General features: G+C 42.2%; 1 protein-coding gene and 1 non-coding gene across 4 annotated transcripts in view; one reads left to right on the forward strand and one right to left on the reverse strand.

Moving 5' to 3' along the window:
- The first annotated feature begins 1,581 nt into the window (after positions 1-1,581).
- ARID3B (AT-rich interaction domain 3B) overlaps positions 1,582-24,173 on the forward strand; it is a 49,532-nt gene continuing 26,940 nt past the window's right edge. For 2 of the 3 annotated variants that reach the window (XM_020873627.2, XM_020873629.2), the window contains exons 1-2: positions 1,582-1,679; positions 4,606-5,234. In XM_020873627.2, coding sequence (XP_020729286.2) covers positions 4,683-5,234 — 552 coding nt within the window. In that variant the 5' untranslated portion in view covers positions 1,582-1,679; positions 4,606-4,682. Of the gene's footprint in view, positions 1,680-1,709; positions 1,769-4,605; positions 5,235-24,173 lie in introns of those variants that run through there. The other variant, XM_020873628.2, reaches the window with a different exon arrangement.
- On the reverse strand, positions 19,225-19,297 carry TRNAG-CCC (transfer RNA glycine (anticodon CCC)). Its single transcript has one exon. It is a non-coding gene; the product is annotated as a tRNA-Gly (tRNA).

The raw sequence follows: 24,173 nt of genomic DNA on the forward strand, positions 1-24,173 counted from the left end.
ACAAGATACAGGCATACAGAAGCATGTTAATCCATCAATGGTGGAGGACTTGTTTGGGGAAAAGAGGAGTGTTGGGGCAGGCTTAAGAGTATGAGGGGGGCTATATGATGTAACATTGAATTTAAGATGGATAAGGAGGGAACTGAAAAGTGGGAATTAAGCAGAAGCTTTCATCAGATTGGAGGTTCTTTTAAGGTGAAAAAGACAGTTACGGTGACGTTCTTGAGCAGTCAAGCTCAAGGTTATCAGGCTGTCGTTGGATAGAGGGATGTTCGAATTACTGATTCCTAAAGGTCCGTCTAGTCAAGGCTATGGTTTTTCCAGTAGTCATGTATGGATGTAAGAGTTGGACTATAAAGAAAGCTGAGCGCCTAAGAATTGATGCTTTTGAACTGTGGTGTTGAAGAAGACTCTTGAGAGTCCGTTGGACTCCAAGGAGATTCAACCAGCCCATCCTAAAGGAGATCAGTCCTGGGTGTTCATTGGAAGGACTGATGCTGAAGCTGAAACTCCAATACTTTGGCCACCTCACGAGAAGAGTTGACTCATTGGAAAAGACTCTGATGCTGGGAGGGATTGGGGGCAGGAGGAGAAGGGGACGACAGAGGATGAGATGGCTGGATGGCATCACTGACTCGATGGACATGAGTTTGAGTAAATTCCGGGAGTTGGTGATGGACAGTGAGGCCTGGCGTGCTGCGATTCATGGGGTCGCAAAGAGTCGGACACGACTGAGCGACTGAACTGAACTGAACTGAACAAGACAGAGTTTATGGTGACAAGATCCAGGTTTTTTGACTGGGATTGGGAGGCTGAGATAAGGGATGAAGCCTGCAAGTTAAATGAGTTGTCAGTGATTCTGAATTTATCAAGATGGTAGATGGTTATAGAAAGTAAGAAAAGGAGCTGGATGCACGTATTAACAGATCATCTTCACAGAGGTGGTTAAATGGGTGGCAAAGTCTTAAGAGTAAGCGTCACAGAAGCAAGGGTTTTTACAAGAGGTGACAGTATTTGACATATTGCCCCCACTTCTGGAACCTGGGAAGTGAGAATACTAACCCATGTGAGAGAGTTCCAGGGGATGCTGAATCCTCAGAGGACACAGAAAAGCTAATCTGGAAGCGGGAAACTCAGAGGAAGACCGGTTTGTAGGCAGGAGGCTGGGGAGGGGACCGCAGCAGCAGAAAACCCTGACACTTATTGTCCTTTATTTACCTTCCTCCCAACCTACCGCTGGCCCGCGTTACACCAACCCTTACAGCTAGAAAACTCACAGAAAAGGGAGCAAGAGGACCGGCTTTTTTCAACTCCCCGCGGAAGTGCTCTCACCGGAACTCCTCCGTGTTTGCGCTTTCCCATTGGCGGAAGCTTCTGCCAGCTTCCAGTAGCTTCCGCCCACGACTCAGTTGGGCGGAGCTTTCCCTCGTAGTAACTTCCGCTAAACCCCGCCCCTCGTTCCCTTTTTGGCCACTTCCGGCATCAGGCCCCGCCCGTTTCTTGTGGCCCCGCCCCCTTCCCGCCCCGGGCCGGCAACCCGGCCCCGCGGCGCCGCTTCCGGTGCGGGCCCCGCCCCGGCTGTGGCCCCCGGCTGCGGAGAACTCCGAAACGCAGCTGCCGCGCCGGGGCTTGAGTGACCGCCTCCTGCGCCGCCGGCGGATGCGGAGCGCCCCGCACAGGTAAGCCGCGCGGGGTCCGTCTCCCTCAGCCTCGGCAGGAGCGGGTGCTGTGGCAGGTGGAGGAGACGGAGGAGTAGAAGGGAAGGCAGGTGTGTAGCGGCAGACGTGAAGGCGCGGGCCGGAGGAGCACTAGGGGCCGCGGAGGAAAAGTGAGAGTGCTGGGAGGAGCCCAGAAGCGCCCTCGCCCATTAGGGTGATTTGAGATAAAGGGATGGGAAGTGTGAGGGGCCCCTGGGAACGGAGAGAGCAAAGATAAGGTGGCGTTGGGACGATCTAAGAAGAGCCAGCGGATTGGCTTGGGGGTGGAGGGGGGCTTGGTAGAGGTAAAAGGGATAGAGTTGGGTTGGGGGGATGTAAAGAATGGCGGGGTGATGGATGAATGGGATTAAAGAGGGCTGGCAGAGGGATCTGGCAGCTAAGGTAGAAGGAATGGTGGGCGAGGCGGGCTTCAAAGCTACAAGGAGTCCGTTGCGCCCGTCTTGCAGGTCCGGGAACTTTAGGGGAAATGGGGGAGGGGGCCGTGTGAAGGGATGGAGTGGTTTAGATTTTTGAGACCTAAGTTTTCTAAAAGTAGGTAGGTGGTACTGTTGTTTGGATCTAGTAGCTGCTGAGTGTCAGGGGGAAGATGGGCTCTTTGGGGGAGGGTGTGCGCATCGAGTTGTAGAACTGAGTCATCTCGGTCTTCCTAAAGAGGCTGTGAGATACCCCCCACCCCTCCCGGCTGGGGACAGCATGCAGAGAAGATGGTGCCACAAGAGGAGAAACAGTTGTTCGATGACTGGCAGGACTTGTTTGAAAAATTATCCCGCTTGTGATCGATTGATGTTGTAATGTTATAAGGAGAATGAAAATGATCACCGAATTCTTTGCTTTGCCTTATTCTTTTGTTTACGTTTCTTTGATGCAGATTGTTTTTATTTTAAATGAACACTTTTGGCGACTGGATTTAATGTGGGTGTTAACCTTTTCATGCTTTGTTACGCTATAAAAAGGTCTATAGCAGAATGAAAGTATTGCTGCAGGCATAACTCACACTTTCTAAAGTGCAAAGAGAGGAAGTAGAGGCAGTAAGAGGCAAATTGGAATTTGAATTTTTCACAGAATGCAAAAGACAAACGAAGTGCTTCTAAGATTAAACAGAAAATGAAAATTTTTAAATTTATTTTTTTGCCTAGCTTTAAAAGTTGTACCTTTTCAATCTGTTAAAAAAAAACAAACATAAATCTAAGCAGTTGATTTTGCTAGGGGTGTGATTACTTCCCCGTGAGATTTTGAAGATGCTAAGACATTTAGGTTTCTTTCTTTCTTTTTTTAAAAGTCTTTCTGCTCAATCCTTAAACAGTGGAACAGTGCGTTTATCAAATTTATCAAGTCCCAACCTGTGCACTGCTGCTGCTTCTTTCATGTGATGATAGCACTGTACACCATGTTGCAAGTCCTGTTCACCTAAAATTTGCCCATGCATAGTAATCCATTCAGTTGCGGAGACTTGCTGAGGAAACATAACTCAAGTGAGGTTTGCTGGGGGTGGGGGCCTGTAAAGGAGGAAGGGAAGAGGGGGGCTGGTTAGAGGAGGAGAGGGTGTGAAAGGGGTGTGTGTTTGGAGACTGATTGGTAAGAATGCTGATAAACCTGCCCCCAGAATACTTTTGGCCTGAAAGCCTTTCCTTTTTGTATTTGTCATAGAATGTCATAGAAGTGAATCAGAAAGAAAGGGGATGTGAAGAGATTTACTAGACTGTTTTTTAAAAAGAAGCTTTAAAAAAAAATTAAAAGTTTTTAAAAAAGAGCTTTGACTTGTTTAGACGATATTGATACCTGTTTCCAATTAATTAAAGCTTAAAAATCTCCAGAGGAATCCCCCCCTCCCCTGTTTGTTTTTGAGTTGACGATTGCAATTTGAAACTCGTGCCTCCTTTCGTGTTTCATTCTTTCATGTTGTTGAAATTGGATTCTTTTTGATGCTGTAATGTCCAGTTAGCATTGGCTAAGCCCACTCAAAAAGCAGGCTGGACATTTATTCTGGAAAATTTTAAAAGTTTAAACCCAAGGGGAGTTTGCTAGGTTCTGCTTATGAGAAAAATCTTTGTGTCTGCCTGATAATTCTTTCTTGCTTTGATGGTAATATCTTTCTCTGATGGGCCTGGGAACATAAGCAATAGTCTCTTTCTTGTAGGCAGGCCCTTCTTTTCCTTTTTTATTGTGGTTTTCCTACTCAAAACCTCTGTACCGTGCAAACCCAGTTGCTTTTTCAGTAATAAACAGATTAGTGTTTGATAATGTTGAGGAAGAGAATTAGAACACAGATGTTTGCAGACTTCATGTCATCTAGGTTTACTTTGTTTTAAACCCACCAGTTGTCCAGCACTACTGAGATTCATCCCATATTTCTCCTCTTAAATTCTGTTCCTCTTTCTCACCCACCTACCACCCCCACCCACCCAGCTGCTCAGGTTTACCGGCACATGTTTAATGTTCAGAACACATGCCCTTTACTGGAGCAAAGAAGACATCTTTTTTTCCCCTAAATTATTTGTTTATTTATTTTTGGCTGTGCTGGGTCATCGTTGCTACACTTTCTCTAGTTGCGGTGTGCGGGCTTCTCATTATGGTGGCTTCCCTTGTTGCAGAGCGCAGGCTCTCCGGCACACGAACTTCAGTAGTTGTGGCACGTGGGCTCAGCAGTTGTGGCTCCCGGGTTCTGGAGTCACAGGCTCAGTAGTTGCGGTGCACAGGCTTAGTTTCTCTGAGGCATGTGGGATCTTCCCAGACCGGGGATTGAACCCCGGTCTCCTGCCTCGGCAGGCAGATTCTTTACCACCGAGCCACCAGGGAAGCCCAGAAAACCTTTTTATACCTGTTTTACATCTTTTTTTTTTTTCCCCTTTCTTTCTCCATCTATGTGGTTTCTGTTAATCACATAAAGGTTTAGACCCAGTGTGCCTGTCGGGCTGTGCCCAGGTTCGGAGCCATGCCAGTTTGTGGGTGAAACTCAAGGCAGTGATGGAGCCACTGCGCCCTCAGCAGAAGCAACCGCCGCCGCCGCCACAGCCACCCCACCTGGCTCCTCTGCAGATGGATGCCAGAGAGAAGCAGGGGCAGCAGATGAGAGAAACCCCGTTCTTGTACGCCCAGAAGCTGGTCACACAGCAGACTCACCTTTCTGCCACACCTGGGAGGCCTTCGGGCAGCCCTGCCCTGGGTCCCTCAGCCAGAGTTCCACCAGCCACCGCGGTGGCCCGAGTTTTTGAACGGAGCAAGGTGAACTCAGAGCCTGAGGAAGAGGAAGGAGGTTTGGAAGGTGAGGATGGGGATGATGAAGTTGCAGAGGTGGCTGAGAAAGAGACCCAGGCTGCTTCAAAATATTTTCATGTGCAGAAGGTGGCTCGCCAAGACCCCAGAGCAGCCCCCTTACCTGGTCTGCTCCCAGCGCCAGGGCTCGCACCCCATGGACAGCAAGCTAAAGAAGACCATACCAAAGATGCTTCTAAGACCTCCGCTTCAGTCTCCGCGGCAGGGCAGCCGGGCTGGAATCTGGATGAGCAGCTCAAGCAGGTCAGTCTTCTCTGCTTGGGGGCTTATTTGTTCCCCCAAAAGGCTAGCCAGGGAGGGGTACTGGACTGCCAGGGTCTGTGCCAGGCTGTGTCTTCTCAGCCTCCTTCAGTGACCAGCAGCCTAGACAGGGATAAACCTTGAGTTTTCCCCTCATAGTTGTTTTCTTGATTAGAGCAGTGAAATGTGTAAGTTACTCCTAATATAGAGAGTTCCAAGTTTAATGGGATAGATTGTCAATACAGTCTTTTTTGGGGGGGAGGGGGTTGAGGAAGAATGAGTTTGCAACAGTGTTATGAGGGATATCTAAAAATGAGATGTATGACTCCAATTTCAGTTTTTCTAGTAGTAGTATGATAAGAGAACTGTCTTGCCTAAGATACTGTCTTAGCCCCAGGCTAACCCAGGATCGAGCTTTTTAAGGGCAATTTTGTTGTTTTGCTGCTAAATGTAGCTGATGGGAAACTGTTGCATTGTGTATATTTTTGAGCAAAGAGCCTTGTAAACATAATTTCATCTCACCCTTATTTTACCTCCTTTGAAACATGGAAGGGTAGACCTCACAATTTTCTTTTTATTTACTTATTTTGCTGTGCTGCTCAGCTTGCAGGATCATAGTTCCCCAGTCAGGGATTGAACTCAGGCCAGGCACTGAAAGCCCTGAGTCCTAACCACTGGACCACCAGGGAGGCTCTCACAGTTCTCTTTTTAGCCAAGGCAAGCTTCAGTGATTCCTACACAAGGCAGAGCTTGAGGGTCATCTAAGGAGAGCTCCAGAATAGTTTTAAAAGATGTAGACTCCAGGGTCCTAATAAATTAATTCAGGAGGTGGAGCCTAAGGAGTCTGTGCTTTCTTCGCCTTCTGCTGCTGCTTGTCTTTCTAACTTGCCACACTCCTTTTCTTCACCCAAAGAATGGGAGTGATGATCAGTTCTTCCAGGCCAAGTGACTTGGTGTGAAGGCAGGGAGTTCATAATAAACTGGGTAATATTTGGGTACTCCCTGTAAGCACATATACTTCTTTTTTTTCCCTGAAAAATATTTACTTATTTATTTATTTGGCCTTGCCGGCTCTTAGTTGAGTCATATGGGGTTTTTAGTTGGAGCATGTGAACTCTTAGTTGCCGTATGCAGGATCTAATTCCCTGACCAGGGATGGAACCTGGGCCCTCTGTGTTGGGAGCTCAGAGTCTTAGCCCCTGGACCTCCAGGGAAGTGCGCAGCATATATACTTCTTGTGGTCCAGTGATGCTGTTTAGAAATTAGTTGTGAAAAGCTATAGATTTACACAGAGCAACCAAGAAGCCACATGAGAAAGGTCCTTTGTAGGCTGAAAAATCAGCATCTTTGTATCCAGGAGCCTTACCTATGCAGTTGATCTGAGCTTTACAGTAGCAGTGTTTGCAGTAGATTCCAGAGCCAGCAAAGTGGGTTCAAATACCATCTCTTCCATCTGTTACGCTTGTGATCTTTCAGTAGGGCTCTTAATTCCTTTGAGCCCTCTGTGAAATAAAAATACCGAAGCATACCTCCAAGGATGTTGTGAGGATTAACAGAACTAGCTCACGGTGGTAGTAGTGCCCCAGGTGCTCTTTCATGCACACAGTGCCATCCTCCACTGCAGCTCCACAGACACGCTCAGAAGCAGGGGAGACCCCGAGAAGTGCAAAGGTTTCCCCTCTGATCACCAGGAAGGTGGTGGCAGAGCTCGGACTAGGATCAGAGAGTCCTAGCTTCCCCGACAGCAGCGGCCTGGCTGCCAGCCCAGACCCGCCTCCCGGCTGATTGCTTTGGTTTAGCAAAACATCTGTGACTTGCCGGCAGCCCCCGAACTGCCGTGTGGTTGGCAGAGTTCCACGCCGGCCGCTGAGTCAGCTCCTAGCGGGAGCCCGCCCTGACAGCACTGGGAAAGTTCAGGCCCGAGGCGGCTGGGCTGCCCCTGCCTTGGCAGCTGGCCAGCCTCTGCGTGTGTGCGGTCGTTCCTAGAAAGTGCAGCCTCGTGCGAGGAACAAGTGCAGCTCCAGTGCCTGTCTGTCTTCAGGAAGTGCAGCAGGTGTTGAGGTCAAGCCATGAGAGCCTTGAAAAAAGACACTCTGCAGAAGTGGCATGTGGGTACACACGCGTGTGCGCCGTGGCCGGCACCCAGCGCCGGGTCCCAATAGCTTCAGTCCCGTGCCTGTGCCGCTCAGGGCTCAGGAGGCTGGCTGTTGGCCTCTGAAACCCTCTGAGTTCATTTTAAATTTCCAAGGCATACTCACGAATTATAGGCTGCCTGACAGAGCACTTGCCAGAATGTTTTTAAATGCCAGTGTGTGTGTGCGTTTAGTTGCTCAGTGTGTCTGACTCTTTGCGACCCCATGGACTGTAGCCCACCAGGCTCCTCTGTCCATGGGGATTCTCCAGGCAGAAATACTGGAGTGGGTTGCCATGCCCTCCTGCAGGGGATCTTCCCAACCCAGGGATCGAACCTGGGTCTCCCTGGGTTCTCATTGCAGGCAGATTTTTTTTTTTACCGTTTGAGCCACATAGCTGAGGCCTAATCTTTCACCCTAAATTTACCCTCCCCCTGAGTTTGGAGATCAGGAGCTGGGTTAGGGGGTCACGAGGTAAGAATGACTTTAAACTTTAGATGTGCATTTTCTTTTCTCCTTTTGAATTTAAATTTTCAAGATTGATTTGCTCCTTGCCCTCCCTTTGTCTAATCCTGCTTCTGAAAGTGGTAGTTAATGTGCTTAGGGATTTTAAAAACTTTTTAGTTGTGCTTTGGAAAAGGGACTAAAAAAATGATATGCCTAGGGAAAGCCTGTAGAAACTATTACAAACTAAGACTAGCTTTTAAAAAATGTATTATTATTATTCTTCAAAGTCTTGTTTCTTATGCATTTAACTTCTAGAGAGCAGAAAAAGATCTTATTAATGTGTGACAGTGTCCATTCTGTTCTTTCACACAACAGATTTTTACAGAAGCTTCTTGGGTCAGGCCCATACTCTGGGGGCTAAGGCCTCTGCTTCTCCCTTGAAGAGCCTTCCAACTAGGTTTAGCAGAGGCAGTGTGGAAACCTCAAGGGGGATTGAGTCTTGGGTTGTGACAATTTTACTCTGTCCTGAGTCAGTTAAAGCCCAATTGCCCAATCTGAGCTCTGCCGCAGATATTTTAAAAGTTTTGTTTCAGGTATTCATATACCAAGATAAAGTTGATTTTGTCTGCAGCATAGCTAACATAGCTTGGTAAATCAACAGGAAAACTCAAAAGTATTTTAGAAGATTTAGGGGTGCTGTGGGGGGCTATAGCAGGCATCTGCCAACTGCAAAGCAAAATTTGAAAAGTTTAAGGGCTCCACAGGTTATCTTTTGTTTCTGAAATCATTTTATAGCCTGTAAAGTCAAAATTATTTTGATGTTTTCTCCTTGAAGAAACTTAGAAAATAATTCATTCTTAAGGAAGGCCTGGACTGTTAGAGAGTGATATTCTCTGACACCAGAGTGATGGGAAGATGGATAATGCCATTGAACCAAGCTTCTAAAACCCATCAGATTTCATTGGGCAGAGTAAGTAATCATAAAACAAGGCAACAAAGAGCTGAGTGTCCCTTCTCTCAAGGGAGATCAATAGAACCCTATAACATAGAACCAGCTAGGAGTGTTGCTGGCCCATTAGGGGTGGTCCTCTGTCCTTCTGGAAAGAGAGCAGTTCGGGCAGTACAAGCTTTGTCTGTCTTGAGCCCCTATTAGTAAAGCCAAGTTTTCCAGAAGGGCATAGATTCCTTCCTGTGGAATAGGAAGATGAGTGATGGCTTGGTGGGCATATGGGAACCAGAGAGCATGTCTGATTTTCTGTGTATTGTGGCAGTCTCTTTGTTACTGAGTGTGAGGAGGAGGAAAGTTGACTGACTGCTTGGTCTCCAGAATCCACTACCAAGAGCTCCTCTGAGCAGTGAGGTGTGTTCTCTTGGGCTTAGCCTACTCCTCTGGGTTCATACTGCTTGTCTTTGGAACATTTGGTGCTTTTAATTTAAGGTTGTGCAAACTATTGCCTGAAAATAAATAAGATCGTTAGCTTTCTCTACTTTCTTTGTAGGTCTACTTTGCATGCCCTTAGCTTCTGTATTCATGGTGGAATCCATTTAGATCAGTGGTACTCAAATGGAGACTCTCTCCTCACCCCCTCTCGCTCCTAGGGGGTGTTTGGCAGTGTTGGGAGATACGTTCAGTTGTCATGACCAGGGCAGGTGGAGTTGTACGGCTGGCAGAGTGTGTAGTGGCCAGGGATACTGCCAAACCTCCAATGCCCAGGACGATCCCCCACAACAGAGAATTACCTGGCCCCAAATGTAGCAGTGCCCAGGTTGAGAAACCCTGCTCTAGATTGTGTAATTAGAAGGCGAACAGAGACACTCTGCTTTCATCAGACACTGCCCGAGATGCTTCCTTTGTGTCTTGATCTTGGTAACTGAAGTGTTTGGCAACCTGGAGTTTTCTTCACTTCTGTTTTCAATATCCGTGTTGAGTTTGTATCTTCTGCCATCATCATGTGGTGAACAGACTGTCCATTACTTGGAAAAGGATTGGGACCTACAACTTTGTGCTCTGTCAGTGTGTTCTTCCAGCCCAATGCTTCATGGTATCTAAGATGTCAGTGTTGATTTGTGAGAGAACTTGGTTGCCCTTCTAGATATGGACCCCAAAAGGTCAAGGCATAAATACTCAGCAACCTTGTTATGTATTTAGAGATGCGGTTATTAACTCAGCATTGGTTTTAGAACCTAAAGATGGGGGTTTAGATCCTGTCTCCACCGCTTGCTCTAGCGCTCGGGATGGATGTCCTCTCCTACTATTCTGAACCCATGCTTCCATCTTTCCCAGAGGATGATAATCCTCTCTTGCCATCCTCAGGGAACAATTTTAAAGATATTTCAAAGGAGGAAGAAGAGAATATGAGTGTGAAAAATCTTCCTAAAATGTGTGCCATGATGCAAAGGTTAGGTTGAATTGTCACTAGAGCCTAAATGCTTTTTGAAGCGGTCACTTTTCAGTTTTTACTACCTTTGTAGGGGTAAGATGTTGCATAAACCTTAGTGCTCTAAAACTGTGACCAAACTCTAGTATTCTGGGTTTCTCTGAAGCATTTCAGGATTATGTGAGCTAAAGCCATTGCATTTTTGAAGCTGCTTCTTTCCGTGTTAAAATAGGGATATTTCTCCTTTAGGTAAAAGTAAGCTTTATGTTGAATTCTTATAAATACTTTGTTAGGGACTTAACGACTCATCCCTTCATGTGTGTCTCCACTCCCATCCCTTCCTAATTTTCAGGACTTGTTCCATCAGTGAGCCCATTTCCCTGACTCTTTAAGTCTCCTTTGATCAGTAAATCTGCCCAATTCAGTTGCTACCAGGGAAGGAGAAGTCACTTTTTATTTTTTTAATTTTTGTTTATTTATCTTTTGGCTGCGCTGGGTGGCTTGTAGAATCTTAGTTGCCCAACCAGGGATCACACACAGGCCTGAGCAGTGAAAGCACAGAATCCTAACCACTGGGCTGCCAGGGAATTCCAGAGAAGTCACTTTTTAAAAGCTTTCCCTTGATTGCACATCTCCTTCTAGCACATTGTGGAGTCCAGACAGTCCCCCCGCTTGCCATAACGAAGCTTCTCAGAGGAATGGTTTGCACGCCTTGTCTTGTTTGTCACCTACTTACTCCTCAACACACTTCAGTCTGGATTGTGTCTCTTGTGTATGTATCCCTGAAGCTCCTTTTCGTAAGGCCTCCCAGGGATCACCATCTTCCTGGCCCTGCCTGCCCTCACCTCCTGTGATTTCTCTGCAGTATTCAGTAGAATTTAGTGGGCTCCTCTCCTTGAATCATTTTCTTTTTTGCTTTCTGTAGCCCATCCATTGGTTTATTTTCTGTGATCTCTCTCTATTCTGTCTAAACCTCTAGAACTCCAAGTTCCCCAGGGCTTAGTTTTAAACCTTCTTCTCTATATGCTTCCCCTGGGCAGTTTTCTTTCACTTTCATGACTTTAAATACTACCCACAAGCCATTGAGTCCAATGTATATTGTTTGAGTCTGTGTTTCCATTCTGAGTTCAGTGGATGTTTTATTAGATGTTTTATTGGCACCTCAAGTTTAGTGCATATAACTCTTACTTTCTAACCTACTCCCCCACAATTATTTCCTCCTTTATTTTCCTTCACTGTAAAGGGCATTTCTACCCACTTGGTCATTCAGAAACCTTAGTGCTGACTGTCTCTGTATACCTCCTACTCTGTCTCTGCATCTGGTGATGTCCATCACCAGGTCTTGTCAATTCTCACATCTAAATATCTGGAATCCTGCCACTTCTTTCCTCCACCATCACCTGCTTAATCCCAGCTACTTACTGCTAGAGCTATCAACAAGTTTGTGTGTCTTCCCTCTCCCAGTCTAATTCTCCACACAGCAGCTAGAGTGATGTCTAAAAACCAAATCAGATTATATCACTCTTTTAATGCCCTTCAAGTTTTTTGGCAGTTGCTGTATTGTAAAAGCCAGGACCTGCATAATCTGATCCTGCCTGCTTCTCCAGCCTTATTTTTGCTAATATCCTGACCTATCACTGTACTCCAGCCACCCTGGCCTTTGCATATGCTGGTTTTTCTGCTTAAAATGCTTCTACCCAACCTTCCGTTTTCAGTTTAAATATCACTTTCTTGGAGGCACTATTAGTGTGCGTCATGTTATACCTCGGAGATATGGCAGATTTGGTTGTGAATATCATTATGCAATAAAGTCACATGGATGTTTTGGTTTCCCGGTGCCTGTAAAAGTTGTGTTTACATTTTACTGTAGTCTGTTGCACTGCTAAGTGTGTGGTAGCATTATGTCTAGAAAAACAGTGTACATACCTTAATTTAAAAATGCTTTATTGATTTAAAAAAATACCATTATCTGAGCTTTTAGCAAACTGTAACCTTTTTGCAATAGTAACATCAAAGATCACTGATCACAGATCACCATAACAAATATAACTGGTGAAAAAATTTTTAATATTTTGAGAACTACCTAAATGTGACCCAGAAGACATGAAGTGAGCAAAGGCTGTTGGGAAATGGCACCAATGGATGTGTTCAACTTGGGGTTCTCACAGACCTTCAGTTTGTAAAAAAAAAAAAATAAATAAATGCAGTATCAGCAAAGCACAGTAAAGCTGAGCACAATAAAATTAGGTTTGCCTGTATTGGCTATAATTGAACATTGTGCTTTTATATTTGTGTGGTTTATTTGTTTGATGTCTGATTCCTGTACTCAGTGGTAAGCTCCAAGAGGATGGGGATGTATTCTGCTTATCTCTTGTGTCCTAGCACTAGCAGAATAATAGTAGATATTATGTGCTGCATAATATTTGTTTCTTCTACTTTCTTTTAATTTGCTCTGTTTTTTTATGTGAATAGCACCATTTCATTTCTTTTTTAAAAAATACTATTTTTTAGAGCAGTTTTAGTCTCACAGCAAAACTGAGCAGAAAGTAGAGTGATTTTTCATATACTCCCTGCCCCCACACATGCCCACCGTGCACCAGAGTGCTGCATTTGTTACAGGTGATGAACCAACAGTGACACATCATTATCATCCAGAGTCCATCGTTTTACACTAGGGTTCACTCTTGTTGCACATTCTGTGGGTTTTGACAAACATGTGCCGTGAATCCACCGTTACAGTGACATACAGAATAGTTCTGCTGCCCCCCGAATCCTCTGTGCTCCACCTGTTCATTCCAGCCTTTTCAGAGTGACTGCTTTCACTTAGTATTAATAGTATACATTTAAGTTTTCTCCATGTCTTTTCATGGCTTGGTAGCTCCTTTCTTTTTAGCACCAAATAATGTTCCATTTTCTGGATGGCCACAGTTGATCAATTCGTCTACTGAAGGACATCTTGGTTGCTTCTAAGTTTTGTCATATATGAATAAAGCTACCATAAACATCTGTGTGTAGGTTTTTGGTAGACAGAAGTTTTGAACCCATTTATATTGACAACAAGGGGCCCGATTGCTGGACTGTGTTGAAAGAATGTGTTTAATTTTGTAAGAAACTGCCAAACTGTCTTCCAAGAGTGGCTGTACCCTTTTGCATTCCTACCAGTAATGAGTGAGAATTCCTGTTGCTCCACATCCTTATCAGCATGTGTATCAGTGTCGGGGATTTTTTTTTAATTGACGTTTTCATTGAGATGATTGTATATTCACATGCAGTTCTAAGAAATAATTTAGAAAGATCCTATACACTTTGTCCAGTTTCCCCCAATGGTAACATTTCATAAAACTGTAGTATATGTTGACAATCTGGATCTTGACATTGATGGGATCCACTGATCTTATTTAGATTTCCTAAATTTTACTTGTACTCTATGTGTCTGTCCTGCTTTTTAACCCTATTTCATTATGTGTTTAACACATCTTCTGAAATTCTTGTTACTTAACAAAAATGCATTTGAAGCTGCTGATTTCTCTCAAGGTTGCGCCTTTGCTGTATCCCACAAGTTTTGATGTGCAGTGCTTCCATTGGTTGGTACAAAATTTCGGTTGTGATTGCTTCTTTAACCTGTAGGTTTTTCAGAAGTTTTTTTTTTTTTGCTTGTTTATGAATATATGAGTTTTATCTTTTAAAAATATATTATTTTATAACATTTAATTAAGCTCTAACCATGGTGTTAGAGAACTGGTGTACTGTCAATTTTCTGAAACTCGTTACGATGTCCTTTGTGTTTACCTTACATATGATCAGTTTTTATAAATTCTTCATGTGTGCTTGGAAGGAATATGTACTGTTTATTTGATAGACATGGGGTTGTATATCTGTCTGTTGGATCAAGCTTTTTAATTGTGTTATTCATGTCTTTCTTATCCTTACTAAGTTGTGTTTGTGTGATCACTTTCAGAAAGAGGTGAATTAAAATAATCCAGTGTAAGACTGGCTTTCTTTTGGTCAGTATCTTGAGACCACATGTAAAAGACTTAAAAGTCTCTGTCTTTTTTATTAGGTTAATTTAATCCATGTAGTTAGTGAAAGTGAAAGCCCCTTATGTCCCACTTTTTGGGGCCCAGGCCAGAATACTGGAGTGGGTAGCCTTTCCCTTCTCTCAGGGATCTTCCCAACCCAGGGATCAAACCCAGGTCTCTTGCATTGCAGGCGGATTCTTTACCAACTGAGCTATTGGGGAAGCCATATAGTTATTAGGACTGGTGATGCATGTTTACCTATTTCTGCCTTCTAACTTTGAATTTCCAGTTTAACTCTACTTTTGCTTTGCTTCTTGTTTTTTCCTTTTCTGTCTTTTGTTCAATTGATTGAATTTTCTTTAATCAATCTTTTTCTCTTTTACTGGCTTAGAAATTATGCTTTTTTTTTTTTAAACCTCACCATTACTTTTTGCATGACATTCTTTCCCTTTGACTGTCTTCTTCCCTTGTGGCTCAGCTGGTAAAGAATCTGCCTGCAATGCCGGAGACATGGGTTCAGTCCCTGGGTTGGGAAGATCCCCTGGAAAGGGAAAGGCTACCCACTCCAGTATTCTGTCCTGGAGAATCCCATGGGCTGTATAGTCCATGGGGTGGCAGAGAGTTGGAAACGACTGAGCGACTTTCACTTTCATCCTTTCCTTGTTTAGTAACTCTATATACAGTAAACTCAGTCTTGGTACTGAAAAAATTTCTTTTAGATACATGTCTTTCTTTATCTTGCCTCTATTCCTGTACCATTGTTCATAGCTTTAGATTCTAGAGTGACCGTTATTTGCCTTAACACTTTGAGGATATGGTCCCATTAATCTCCTAGTAACTATTTTTGCTATTGAGAAGTCTATTGTCAGTTTAATTGTCACCTTTGTGAATCTTTTTTCCCTCTTTTTTAGCTTCAAAATTTTTTCTGACTTTGCTGTTTTGCATTTGTATTACACTAGTGTTCTGGATTTGAACATATTTTTATTTACCCGACCTGGGCCTTAATCTGCTCCTTCAACTTGATCTTTCCTTCCCACCTTGGCTCCTCTTTTTCCTTGACCACTATTCTACTAGAAGTATTTGAACCTTCTCTTTAGCCTTCCTAGTAGCTTTTCTTTTATAACCTCATCTCTTTATGTCTTTCTCCTGCATTCTGGAATATTTTCACATTCTGTTGTCCAGTATCTGATTCTCTCTTCAGCTCTGTCTATACTACTTAACAAAAAAAAATGGTTATCTTAATACCGTGTTTTAATTTCTGTTCTCTTTTTTTGGTTTAAAAAAACTGCCTCTTCTTACCATATGCTTTCTATTTCTTCCTTTAGCTCTTTGAACTTCTTTAACTTTTAAAAAACTTTTTATTATGGACTTGCTAAAAACTTTTTATTATGAGAATTTCATATATACAAAAGAAGAAAATGGTAATGAACCACCTGTGTCCTTTGCCCAGCTTTCAACAGTTACCAGCATTCTGCCATTCTTTCAGCATGCTTGTTTTAAAGATGCTTTTAGATTATTATTATCTCTAATTCTTGGAGTGCAAGTTCTCCTTTTGTCATGTCACTCTCCCCTCTGATGGTTTATTTCCTCTTGCAGTGGTTTGTTTTTGTTTTTCAACGTAAGCCTATTTTGAGTTGGGATTAGTTTCCATGGGATTCCCATGTGTTTTGGATTATGGAAGCATTCTGAAGGGGAGTTTTGTTTTCTCCTCTGCTGGGGCCCTACAAATTTAGCTGGTTGCCATTGGTTTGGGGTGTGTGTATTTAGAGTCTACATCTGTACCTCTACATCTATACTCAGTCGGACACGACTGGGCAACTTACACTCACTCTACCTGGTGAGAGCCTGAGTTTCTATTTTCTTATAAACCCTCTTTTTCCATGAGGCCCCTCGCAGATGGCAAGGTTCCTTGCTTCTTTTCCAGGTTGGTGGGCAGTTTTTTAGGCTCCAGTTCATGGCGGGGGTGGGGGAATGGTGTAGAAGTGTAGTCCTTGCTGGCCTCTAGCTTTATGAATTTATCTCAGCTCTGGTTCCTGGCATGCAGGGGGCCTGTAGCCTGGACTCTTCTTCCTTAGGGGTGATTAAATCCCCAGTCCTCGGCCCTCTGCTTTTAAAAACTATATCTGGGTGCTTTTTCCCTTGAGTCCTTCAACTTCAGTGCCTGCTCACTAGTCTCTCTCATTCCTCCCTTTTTGGTTTTTTTTTTTTTTGATTCCTCCCTTTTTGTTTATGACACTGTGGACTCCACTTCCCCTCTTGGTTTCAAGCTTAGCTGTATGTGTAAGGGGTGTGGAGTGTTAAATTTTATCTAACATTCCTAGTGAGGTTTTCTTGGAGACGAGAAGGTGGTAGAGTTGCTCTACATCAGATTATTCTCACTCTCAATTTTGTTTGCTACTTTGGTTTTTCACTGGTTTTTAATCACTTCAACTTTTTTACCTCTCCTGTGCCGGGTGTTTGCCTTATTTCAGTGAGTTGTGTGAAGTAGGCCCTGATAGTCGCCCCCCTTTACATGTTTGTTTTATTTTACAGGTGAGGAAAAAAGGGGTGAAATGGGCTAGTTGTGGTCTCAGAGTTGGGAGGCTGGGCTGTGAACGCAGGTGGTCCAGCTTCTGCCTCCATGCCTCTCCTCTTAATATTCCAGAGAGAGCAGGGCAAACATAATCTTTTCTCAGTTGTTTCATTAGCTAAAAGTAACTATTTTTCCTGATTTTTCAAGTAATTCAGACACATTTTAGAAAATATGAAAATTTGTAAGGAAGGGACTTCCCTGGTAGTCCAGTGGCTAAGACTCCACACTCCCAATGCAGGGGGTTCTGGTTCAATCCCAGTTGGGAAACTAGATCCCACATGACGCAGTTAAGACCCAGCACAGGCAAATAAATAGATATTTTAAAAAAAATTTGTGTGGCAGAGGCCATCACAATATTGTAGAGTAATTAATCCTCCAATTAAATAAGTAAATTTTTAAAAATTCATAAAGAAGAAAATTAATCAACCACATAACTTCAATATAAATGTAACTTTTTTTGTATTTGTGTGCTTTTTTTTAAAATGCCTGTTAAAGGCACTTTTTGTTGTTTTATTTTTGTGTTCAGCTTTTATTACCTAATAGCCCATGAGCAATTTTTTTTTTCCATTTATTTTTATTAGTTGGAGGCTAATTACTTTACAATACTATAGTGGGTTTTGTCATACATTGACATGAATCAGCCATGGATTTACATGTGTTCCCCATCCTGATCCCCCCTCCCACCTCCCTCTCTACCCGATCCTTCTGGGTCTTCCCAGTGCACCATGCCCGAGCACTTGTCTCATGCATCCAACCTGGGCTGATGATCTGTTTCACCCTAGATAATATACATGTTTTGATGCTGTTCTCTCGAAACATCCCACCCTTGTCTTCTCCCACAGAGTCCAAAAGTCTGTTCTGTACATCTGTGTCTCTTTTTCTGTTTTGCATATAGGGTTATTGTTACCATCTTTCTAAATTCCATATATATGTGTTAGTATACTATATTGGTCTTTATCTTTCTGGCTTACTTCACTCTGGATAATGGGCTCCAGTTTCATCCATCTCATTAGAACTGATTCAAATGAATTCTTTTTAATAGCTGAGTAATATTCCATGGTGTATATGTACCACAGCTTCCTTATCCATTCGTCTGCTGATGGGCATCTAGGTTGCTTCCATGTCCTGGCTATTATAAACAGTGCTGCAATGAACATTGGGGTGCACGTGTCTCTTTCAGATCTGGTTTCCTCGGTGTGTATGCCCAGAAGTGGGATTGCTGGGTCATATGGCAGTTCTACTTCCAGTGTTTTAAGAAATCTCCACACTGTTCTCCATAGTGGCTGTACTAGTTTGCATTCCCACCAACAGTGTAAGAGGGTTCTCTTTTCTCTACACCCTCTCCAGCATTTATTGCTTGTAGACCATGAGCAATTTTTATAATTAAAATTTATTTTTAAAGTGTTGTTTTAAAAGTTTTATTTTTATAAAAGATATCACAGAAGTTATATTGACTCAAATAATTTTTAAGATACAGAAACACATAAAGTAAAAGTCAGCCTGACCTTCCACAGGTCATTGTTTGTTCTATACCTTTTCAGAGTATTTTCTCTTCACAAATACATTCACTTGTTTTTAATAGATATAGGAGTTTTACAACTTAGTTTTTTATTCAGTATTATGACTATCTTTTCATGCATGTTTATAAAGATCTATTTATTAGTGTTTTTATAATCATATCTCAGCATTATTGAAGTATTGTTGAATAGATGCTCACGAAAAATAGAAACACTATAGAAAAATACAGTAAAAATGCAGAGTAAAAATGTATAGTTTTTAAAAATATAGTGTCTGGTTGCCTACCTTACTGTCTCCCAACAGATCCTCCTATCCCAAAGGAGGCCACAGTTAGGAATGAATCCGCTTCTATAACTGTTCCTGTGTATTTACCCATTTAGTGTTTGACCACAGAATGTGTGAGAGTATATGTGTTTAGTATAAATGCAGACTGTGTTTGTAGATGCTGTTTGACCCTTTGCCCTTCTGTCTGTATTGCTGTGGTAGGCTAGATTAAATATTCTAGAAGTTAGAATCTGCTCAATCTGCAGGTTTATGTATATGACTGTCTTTTCATATGTTTATTTGCCTTTTGTATTTGTTCTGTGACTTACCCTACCTTTGCTCATTTTTCTTTTTTTTAACTGTGAAAAACACAGGATTTACTCTAACACACTTTTAAGTATATAGTTCATATTATTAGCTCTCAGCACACTGTTGTGCAGCAAATCTTTAGAACTTTTCCATTTTGCATGACAAACTTATACCCTTTAAGCTCCCCATTTCTTAACCTCCCACCCCCACCCCAGGCCCTGGTAACCACCATTCTACTTTTTTCCTTTCTTTTCTTGAAATTTATTTAATTTATTTATTTGACTGTGTCACGTCACAATTGCAGCATGAGGGATCTTTAATTGCAGCATGTGAACTTTTAGTTGTGGTATCTAGTTCCCTGACCAGGAATCAAACCTGGGTTCTCTGCATTGGGAGCACAGAGTCTTAACCACTGGACCACCAAGGAAGTCCCCACCATTCTACTTTCTTCACTGAGTTTACCGTAGATACTGCATACAAATGGAATCACACAGTATTTGTCCTTCTGTGAGTGGTTTATTTCACTTTCTTTATTTATGCTTACTTACATTTCGGTTGAAATGATTTTTTTGTGCATGATGTAAAATAAGAATCCATTTCTTGAATGTGGATATCCAGTTTTCCCAACACCATTTGTTGAAGGGACTGTCCTTTCCCCTTTGTGTATTCTTGGCATCCTGTCAAAAATCAGTTGATCATATGTGCGTGGGTTTATTTCTGGGCTCTGCATTTCTGTTCTCTTGGTCTATATGTCTGTCTTTATGCTAATACCATACTATTTTATTACTGTAGCTTTGTAATCAGGATGTCTGAGTCCTCAGCTTTGTTTGTCTTTCTCAGGATTGTTTTAGCTATTGGGGTCTTTTGTGGTTCCAAAGAATTTTAGAATTGTTTTTTCTTTTTCTATTAATATATGCCCTTGGGATTTTGGTCAGGGTTGCATTAAATATATAGATCACTTTTGGGTAGCATGGACATTCTACAATATTAAGTTCTTCCAATCCATGAACACAGGATGTATTTCCATTTATCTGTATCTCCTTTGTTTTCATTCAGTAATGTTTTGTAGTTTTCAGTGTACAAATCTTTAATCTCTTTAGTAAGATTCATTTTAGGTATTTTGTTGTTTGATCATTTGCAAAAGTAAATGAGATTGCTTTTCTTAATTTCTTTCTCAGGTTGTTTGTTGTTAATGTACAGAAACAAAAGTGATTTTTGTATGTTGATTGTGTATCCTATAACTTTCTAGAATTCATTTATTAGATCTAACAGTTTATTAGTGTGTTGTATGTGTGGAATCTTTAAAGGTTTCTATTGATTCATATAAGTGCATGTCATCTGCCAACAGAGGTAATGTTATTTTTTCCCTTTTCAGTTTGGATGCCTGTTTACTTCTTTTTCTTGCCTAATTGTTCTGGTTAGGGCTTCCAGTACTATGTTGAATAGAAGTGGTAAGAGTATGCATCATTGCCTTGTTCCTGATCTTAGAGAAAGAGCTGTTAGTTTTTCATCATTGAGCAGGATGTTAGCTAGAGACTTTTCATATATGGCCTTTAAAATGTTGAAACCATTCCTTCTTTTCCTAGTTGAGTATTTTTATCATGGAAGGGTGTAAAATTGTGTCAGTTTCTTTTTTTGCATCTCTTGAGATAATCATGTGATTTTTATCCTTTGTTCAGTTAAAGTGGATTGGCACATTGATTAATTTTTGGTATGTTGAATCATCCTTGCATTCCAGGGATCAGTCCTACTTGATCATGCTGTGTGATCCTTTTAATGTGCTCTCGAATGTGGTTTGCTAGTAGTTTATTAAGGATTTTACATCTATATTCATAGGATAGTTTTGTTGCAGTGGCTTTTTCTGGCTTTGGTATCAGGGTAGTACTGGCCTCATAAAATAAGTTTAGAAGTATTCCCTCCTCTTCAGTTTTTGGGAAGAGTTTGGGAAGGATTGATGTTTTAATTCTCTAAATGTTTGGTAGATTTTACTTGTGAGGCTGTTCCTTCCAGGGCTTTTCTTTGTTGTGAGGTTTTTGATTACTGATTCAGTCTCCTCACTAATTATAGGTCTCTTCAGATTTTCTGTTTCTTCATGATTTAGTCTTGGTAGGTTGTAAGTTTCTGGGAAGGTATCCATTTCTTCTAGATTATCCAGTTTGCTTGCATATAATCATTCACGGTAGGCTCTTATAATCCTTTTTATTTCGGTGGCATTGTTGTGATGTCTGTTTCATTTCTGAATATGTCTTCTCTTTTTTCCTTAATTTAACTGTAAAGGTTTGTCAATTTTGTTTATCTTTTAAAAAAAAACACCCGTTAGTTTCGTTGATGTCTTTCTGTTCTCCGTTTTGTTTATTTCTGCCCTAATCTTTATTATTTCCTTCCTTCTGCTAACTTTGGGCTGAGTTTGTTCTTCTTTTTCTGGCTCCTTGAAGTATAGTTAGGTTGTTTGTTTGACATCTTTCTTACTTTTTAATGTAGATGTTTGTTAGAACTATGAACTTCTCTCCTAGTGCTGCTCTTGCTGCATTCCATGAGTTTTGGTATGTTGTATTTATGTTGCGTTTATTTGTTTTTTTCTATTCTGTTATCTTTTCTTACTGATCTGTAGTAGCTCTTTTGCATAGATCCTTGTCTTTGTGTTTCAAGTGTTTTTCTCAGTTGTTGGCTTTTCAGCTTAATTATAAGTAGTTCTTTCATCGAGTAGTTTAGATTTTTGATGTTGCTAAACCTAATTGACTTTTCCCTTTATGTTTTCTGTTATACTTAAAAAGGCCCTCCCATCTCCCAAGATTATAAAATATATATATGTTATTTTGTGGTTGTATTTTTATATGTGTATCTTAACTCCATCTAGAATTAATGGAAAGGATGTGAAGTAGGGATTGAACTCTTTTAAAAAGCTGTGTTAAATGGCTGCACAGTTTTCTGTCATATGGAGAGAACTTTTACATGTTCCCTGTTCCCTTACTGTCACACTGTTAGGCTTCTGTAATTTTTTATTATAAATAAAGATGTACCGTATTTTTAGTTGCTGCTTTTAGGTAGATTCATAGAACAGAACTACACAGCCAGGAGGAGACTAAGAAAGCAAGGCAGTTACCAGCAGGGACTTGAAGGTGCGCGGCCTGCATTAGTTTCTCAACTCCACACTCTTGGATCACTTGGCAGCCTTCTTCAAGTCACTTACTTCCTCATGTCTTCCTTGTGCCTTGGTTTTCTCATTTGAAAAATAAGGATAGTAATAGTACCTACCTCAGAGCATTGTGCTGAGGTTTAAATGTTTAATGCACATAAAACACTGCAATAGGGCCTGGGTAAGCAGTTATTATTAGTTGTTATTGCTGCTGCTGTTTTTATTGACATAGGCATTTTGAGGCAAGTGACTTTCAGAAAAGGTGCTGGTGTTTCAATATTTTCCTATGGGAATCTAGGAGACCCCATTGCCCCAATCCCTTCTTATCATTGAATGTTATAATTTTTTAAAGCTTGTCTAATTGAATGTATGAACAAACTTCTTTTTTGCTGGCCCAGGATGGAGCGGGGACTACAGGCTCTTCTGTTATCTTCCTGAACTTTAAATTGTTTTCTCTAAAAATGGCTTATATTGCCTTTTAGTTCCCTTTTATGGAGTTGTCCTTTAAAACTGGAAGTTCACCTGTTTTTCAGTATGTGATTGCCACCCCGCCGCCCCCCCCACCCCCACCACCACCCCAAACACACACCAAATTCATTACTTAGCCCATAGTAACTCTCCGAAGTTCATTCCTTTGGCTTCTTTGTCAGGTACAGACGTTCATTTGAGCTCCTTCTGTCTGCCAGGCCCTGTGCCAGGGGCACAGGCCTCTCAGAGGAGTAAGTTAGCGTCTGTATGAGAGAGACTCAGCCTGGGAGAGTTGGAATGTGTGCACCACAGTGCCATCCGCATGTGGAGCGGGCTGGGAGCGGGGTGGGAGAAGCCCAGGAGAAGCTCTCAGATTGTCAGTGGGGTTGATTTGTAAACATAATGCAACTATTCTGCCTGAGGAGACTTGCTCTGTAGAATCCCAAACTTGAAGGAAGTTTTTTTTTTTTTAACTTTATGAAATAATTCATCATAGCATTTTTTAAAAAATTTGTTCTTTCTATACATTTAAAATATGTAGTTTGAAAAAAGAAAACTGCAAAACCTTTCTGAAGTGTTGACTCCGGGCCGCTTCCTTGACCTCCTCAGCTCTCACGTGAGGTGTTGTCCCTCTCGGCTCTCCTGCTCTGGCTTCCTGAGCTCTGCTGCGCGAAAGCGTGTCAGCAACCGTTATGGACGGTCAGGTGGTTGGTAGCTAATGCGGTGAATAAGCTGTGCTGCCGACTCTAATACTGCAGAGAAAAGGAGCTGGAACTTTCCTGTGGGGCACTCCTCTCTTCGGCATAGAGGTGTCCTCATCCCCAGGAGTGCATTGGAGTTTTTCTTCCTCCTTTTTGTGGGAACACCCCTTTTCTGGGCAGTCTTTTTGATTATGGCATGAAAGTGTGATTATATGCCTAGATGGAAAAGAAGGACTGCAACCCTCTCTCCCTTCCTCCGCCCTTCCCCCTTTCTGCTGCTTAATCAGAAAAGGGGTCCCTTGGCTCTTTTTCCAAGCCACCGAGTTTGAATTGACCTTTGTTGCCAGTAAGAACGTGGGGAAGCGCTTTCTGGTTCCTGCTTAAAGTTACCTGACCACGGAAGGTGTGCATCTGATAATTATAACGCTAGTGCTTCCGAGGCCTGAGCCATCAAGCTAAGAGCAGTAATCCTGATCTTATCAGTAGGGTTTTGTAGTCCAACAGTGTTGCTTCTAACAGTATCTGTTTTACTTCCTGGGGCTCCCCTCTCCTTTCAGGATTCTCCTGTAATCCTGCCCATTACCCCTTTGTGCATGTCTCATTACCTCTTGGGATCAGTTAAAACTGGTGGGAGGGCAGAGGTGTTTTTTCTTTTCTTCCTCTCGAGATCTGGGAATTGGACATTTAACATCACAACATTATCCACTTGTCCAGTAGTAGATAGTCACAAGTGTTAGGCGTAATAACTACAGAGACACAGGCATAGCAAAGAAAAGGTAGTTCATGTGTTGCTTATTTAAAAAAAAAGAACAGTACTAACAGCAGTATTCAGCTGGAATACTTTTGTTACACTTTATATTTCAAAGTTACTAACTGATATCCTTGAGCTTGGGATCAGCCCTTTGAAGTCTACCCATGGAGCTGACTGTGAGGATCAGGTCCCAGGAATTTGCCCAGATCTGAAGGTAGGTGGGATTCAGAATCTATTAGGTATAGAG

This window comes from Odocoileus virginianus, chromosome 16 (genome assembly GCF_023699985.2).
Source record: "Odocoileus virginianus isolate 20LAN1187 ecotype Illinois chromosome 16, Ovbor_1.2, whole genome shotgun sequence".
NCBI lineage: Eukaryota > Metazoa > Chordata > Mammalia > Artiodactyla > Cervidae > Odocoileus > Odocoileus virginianus.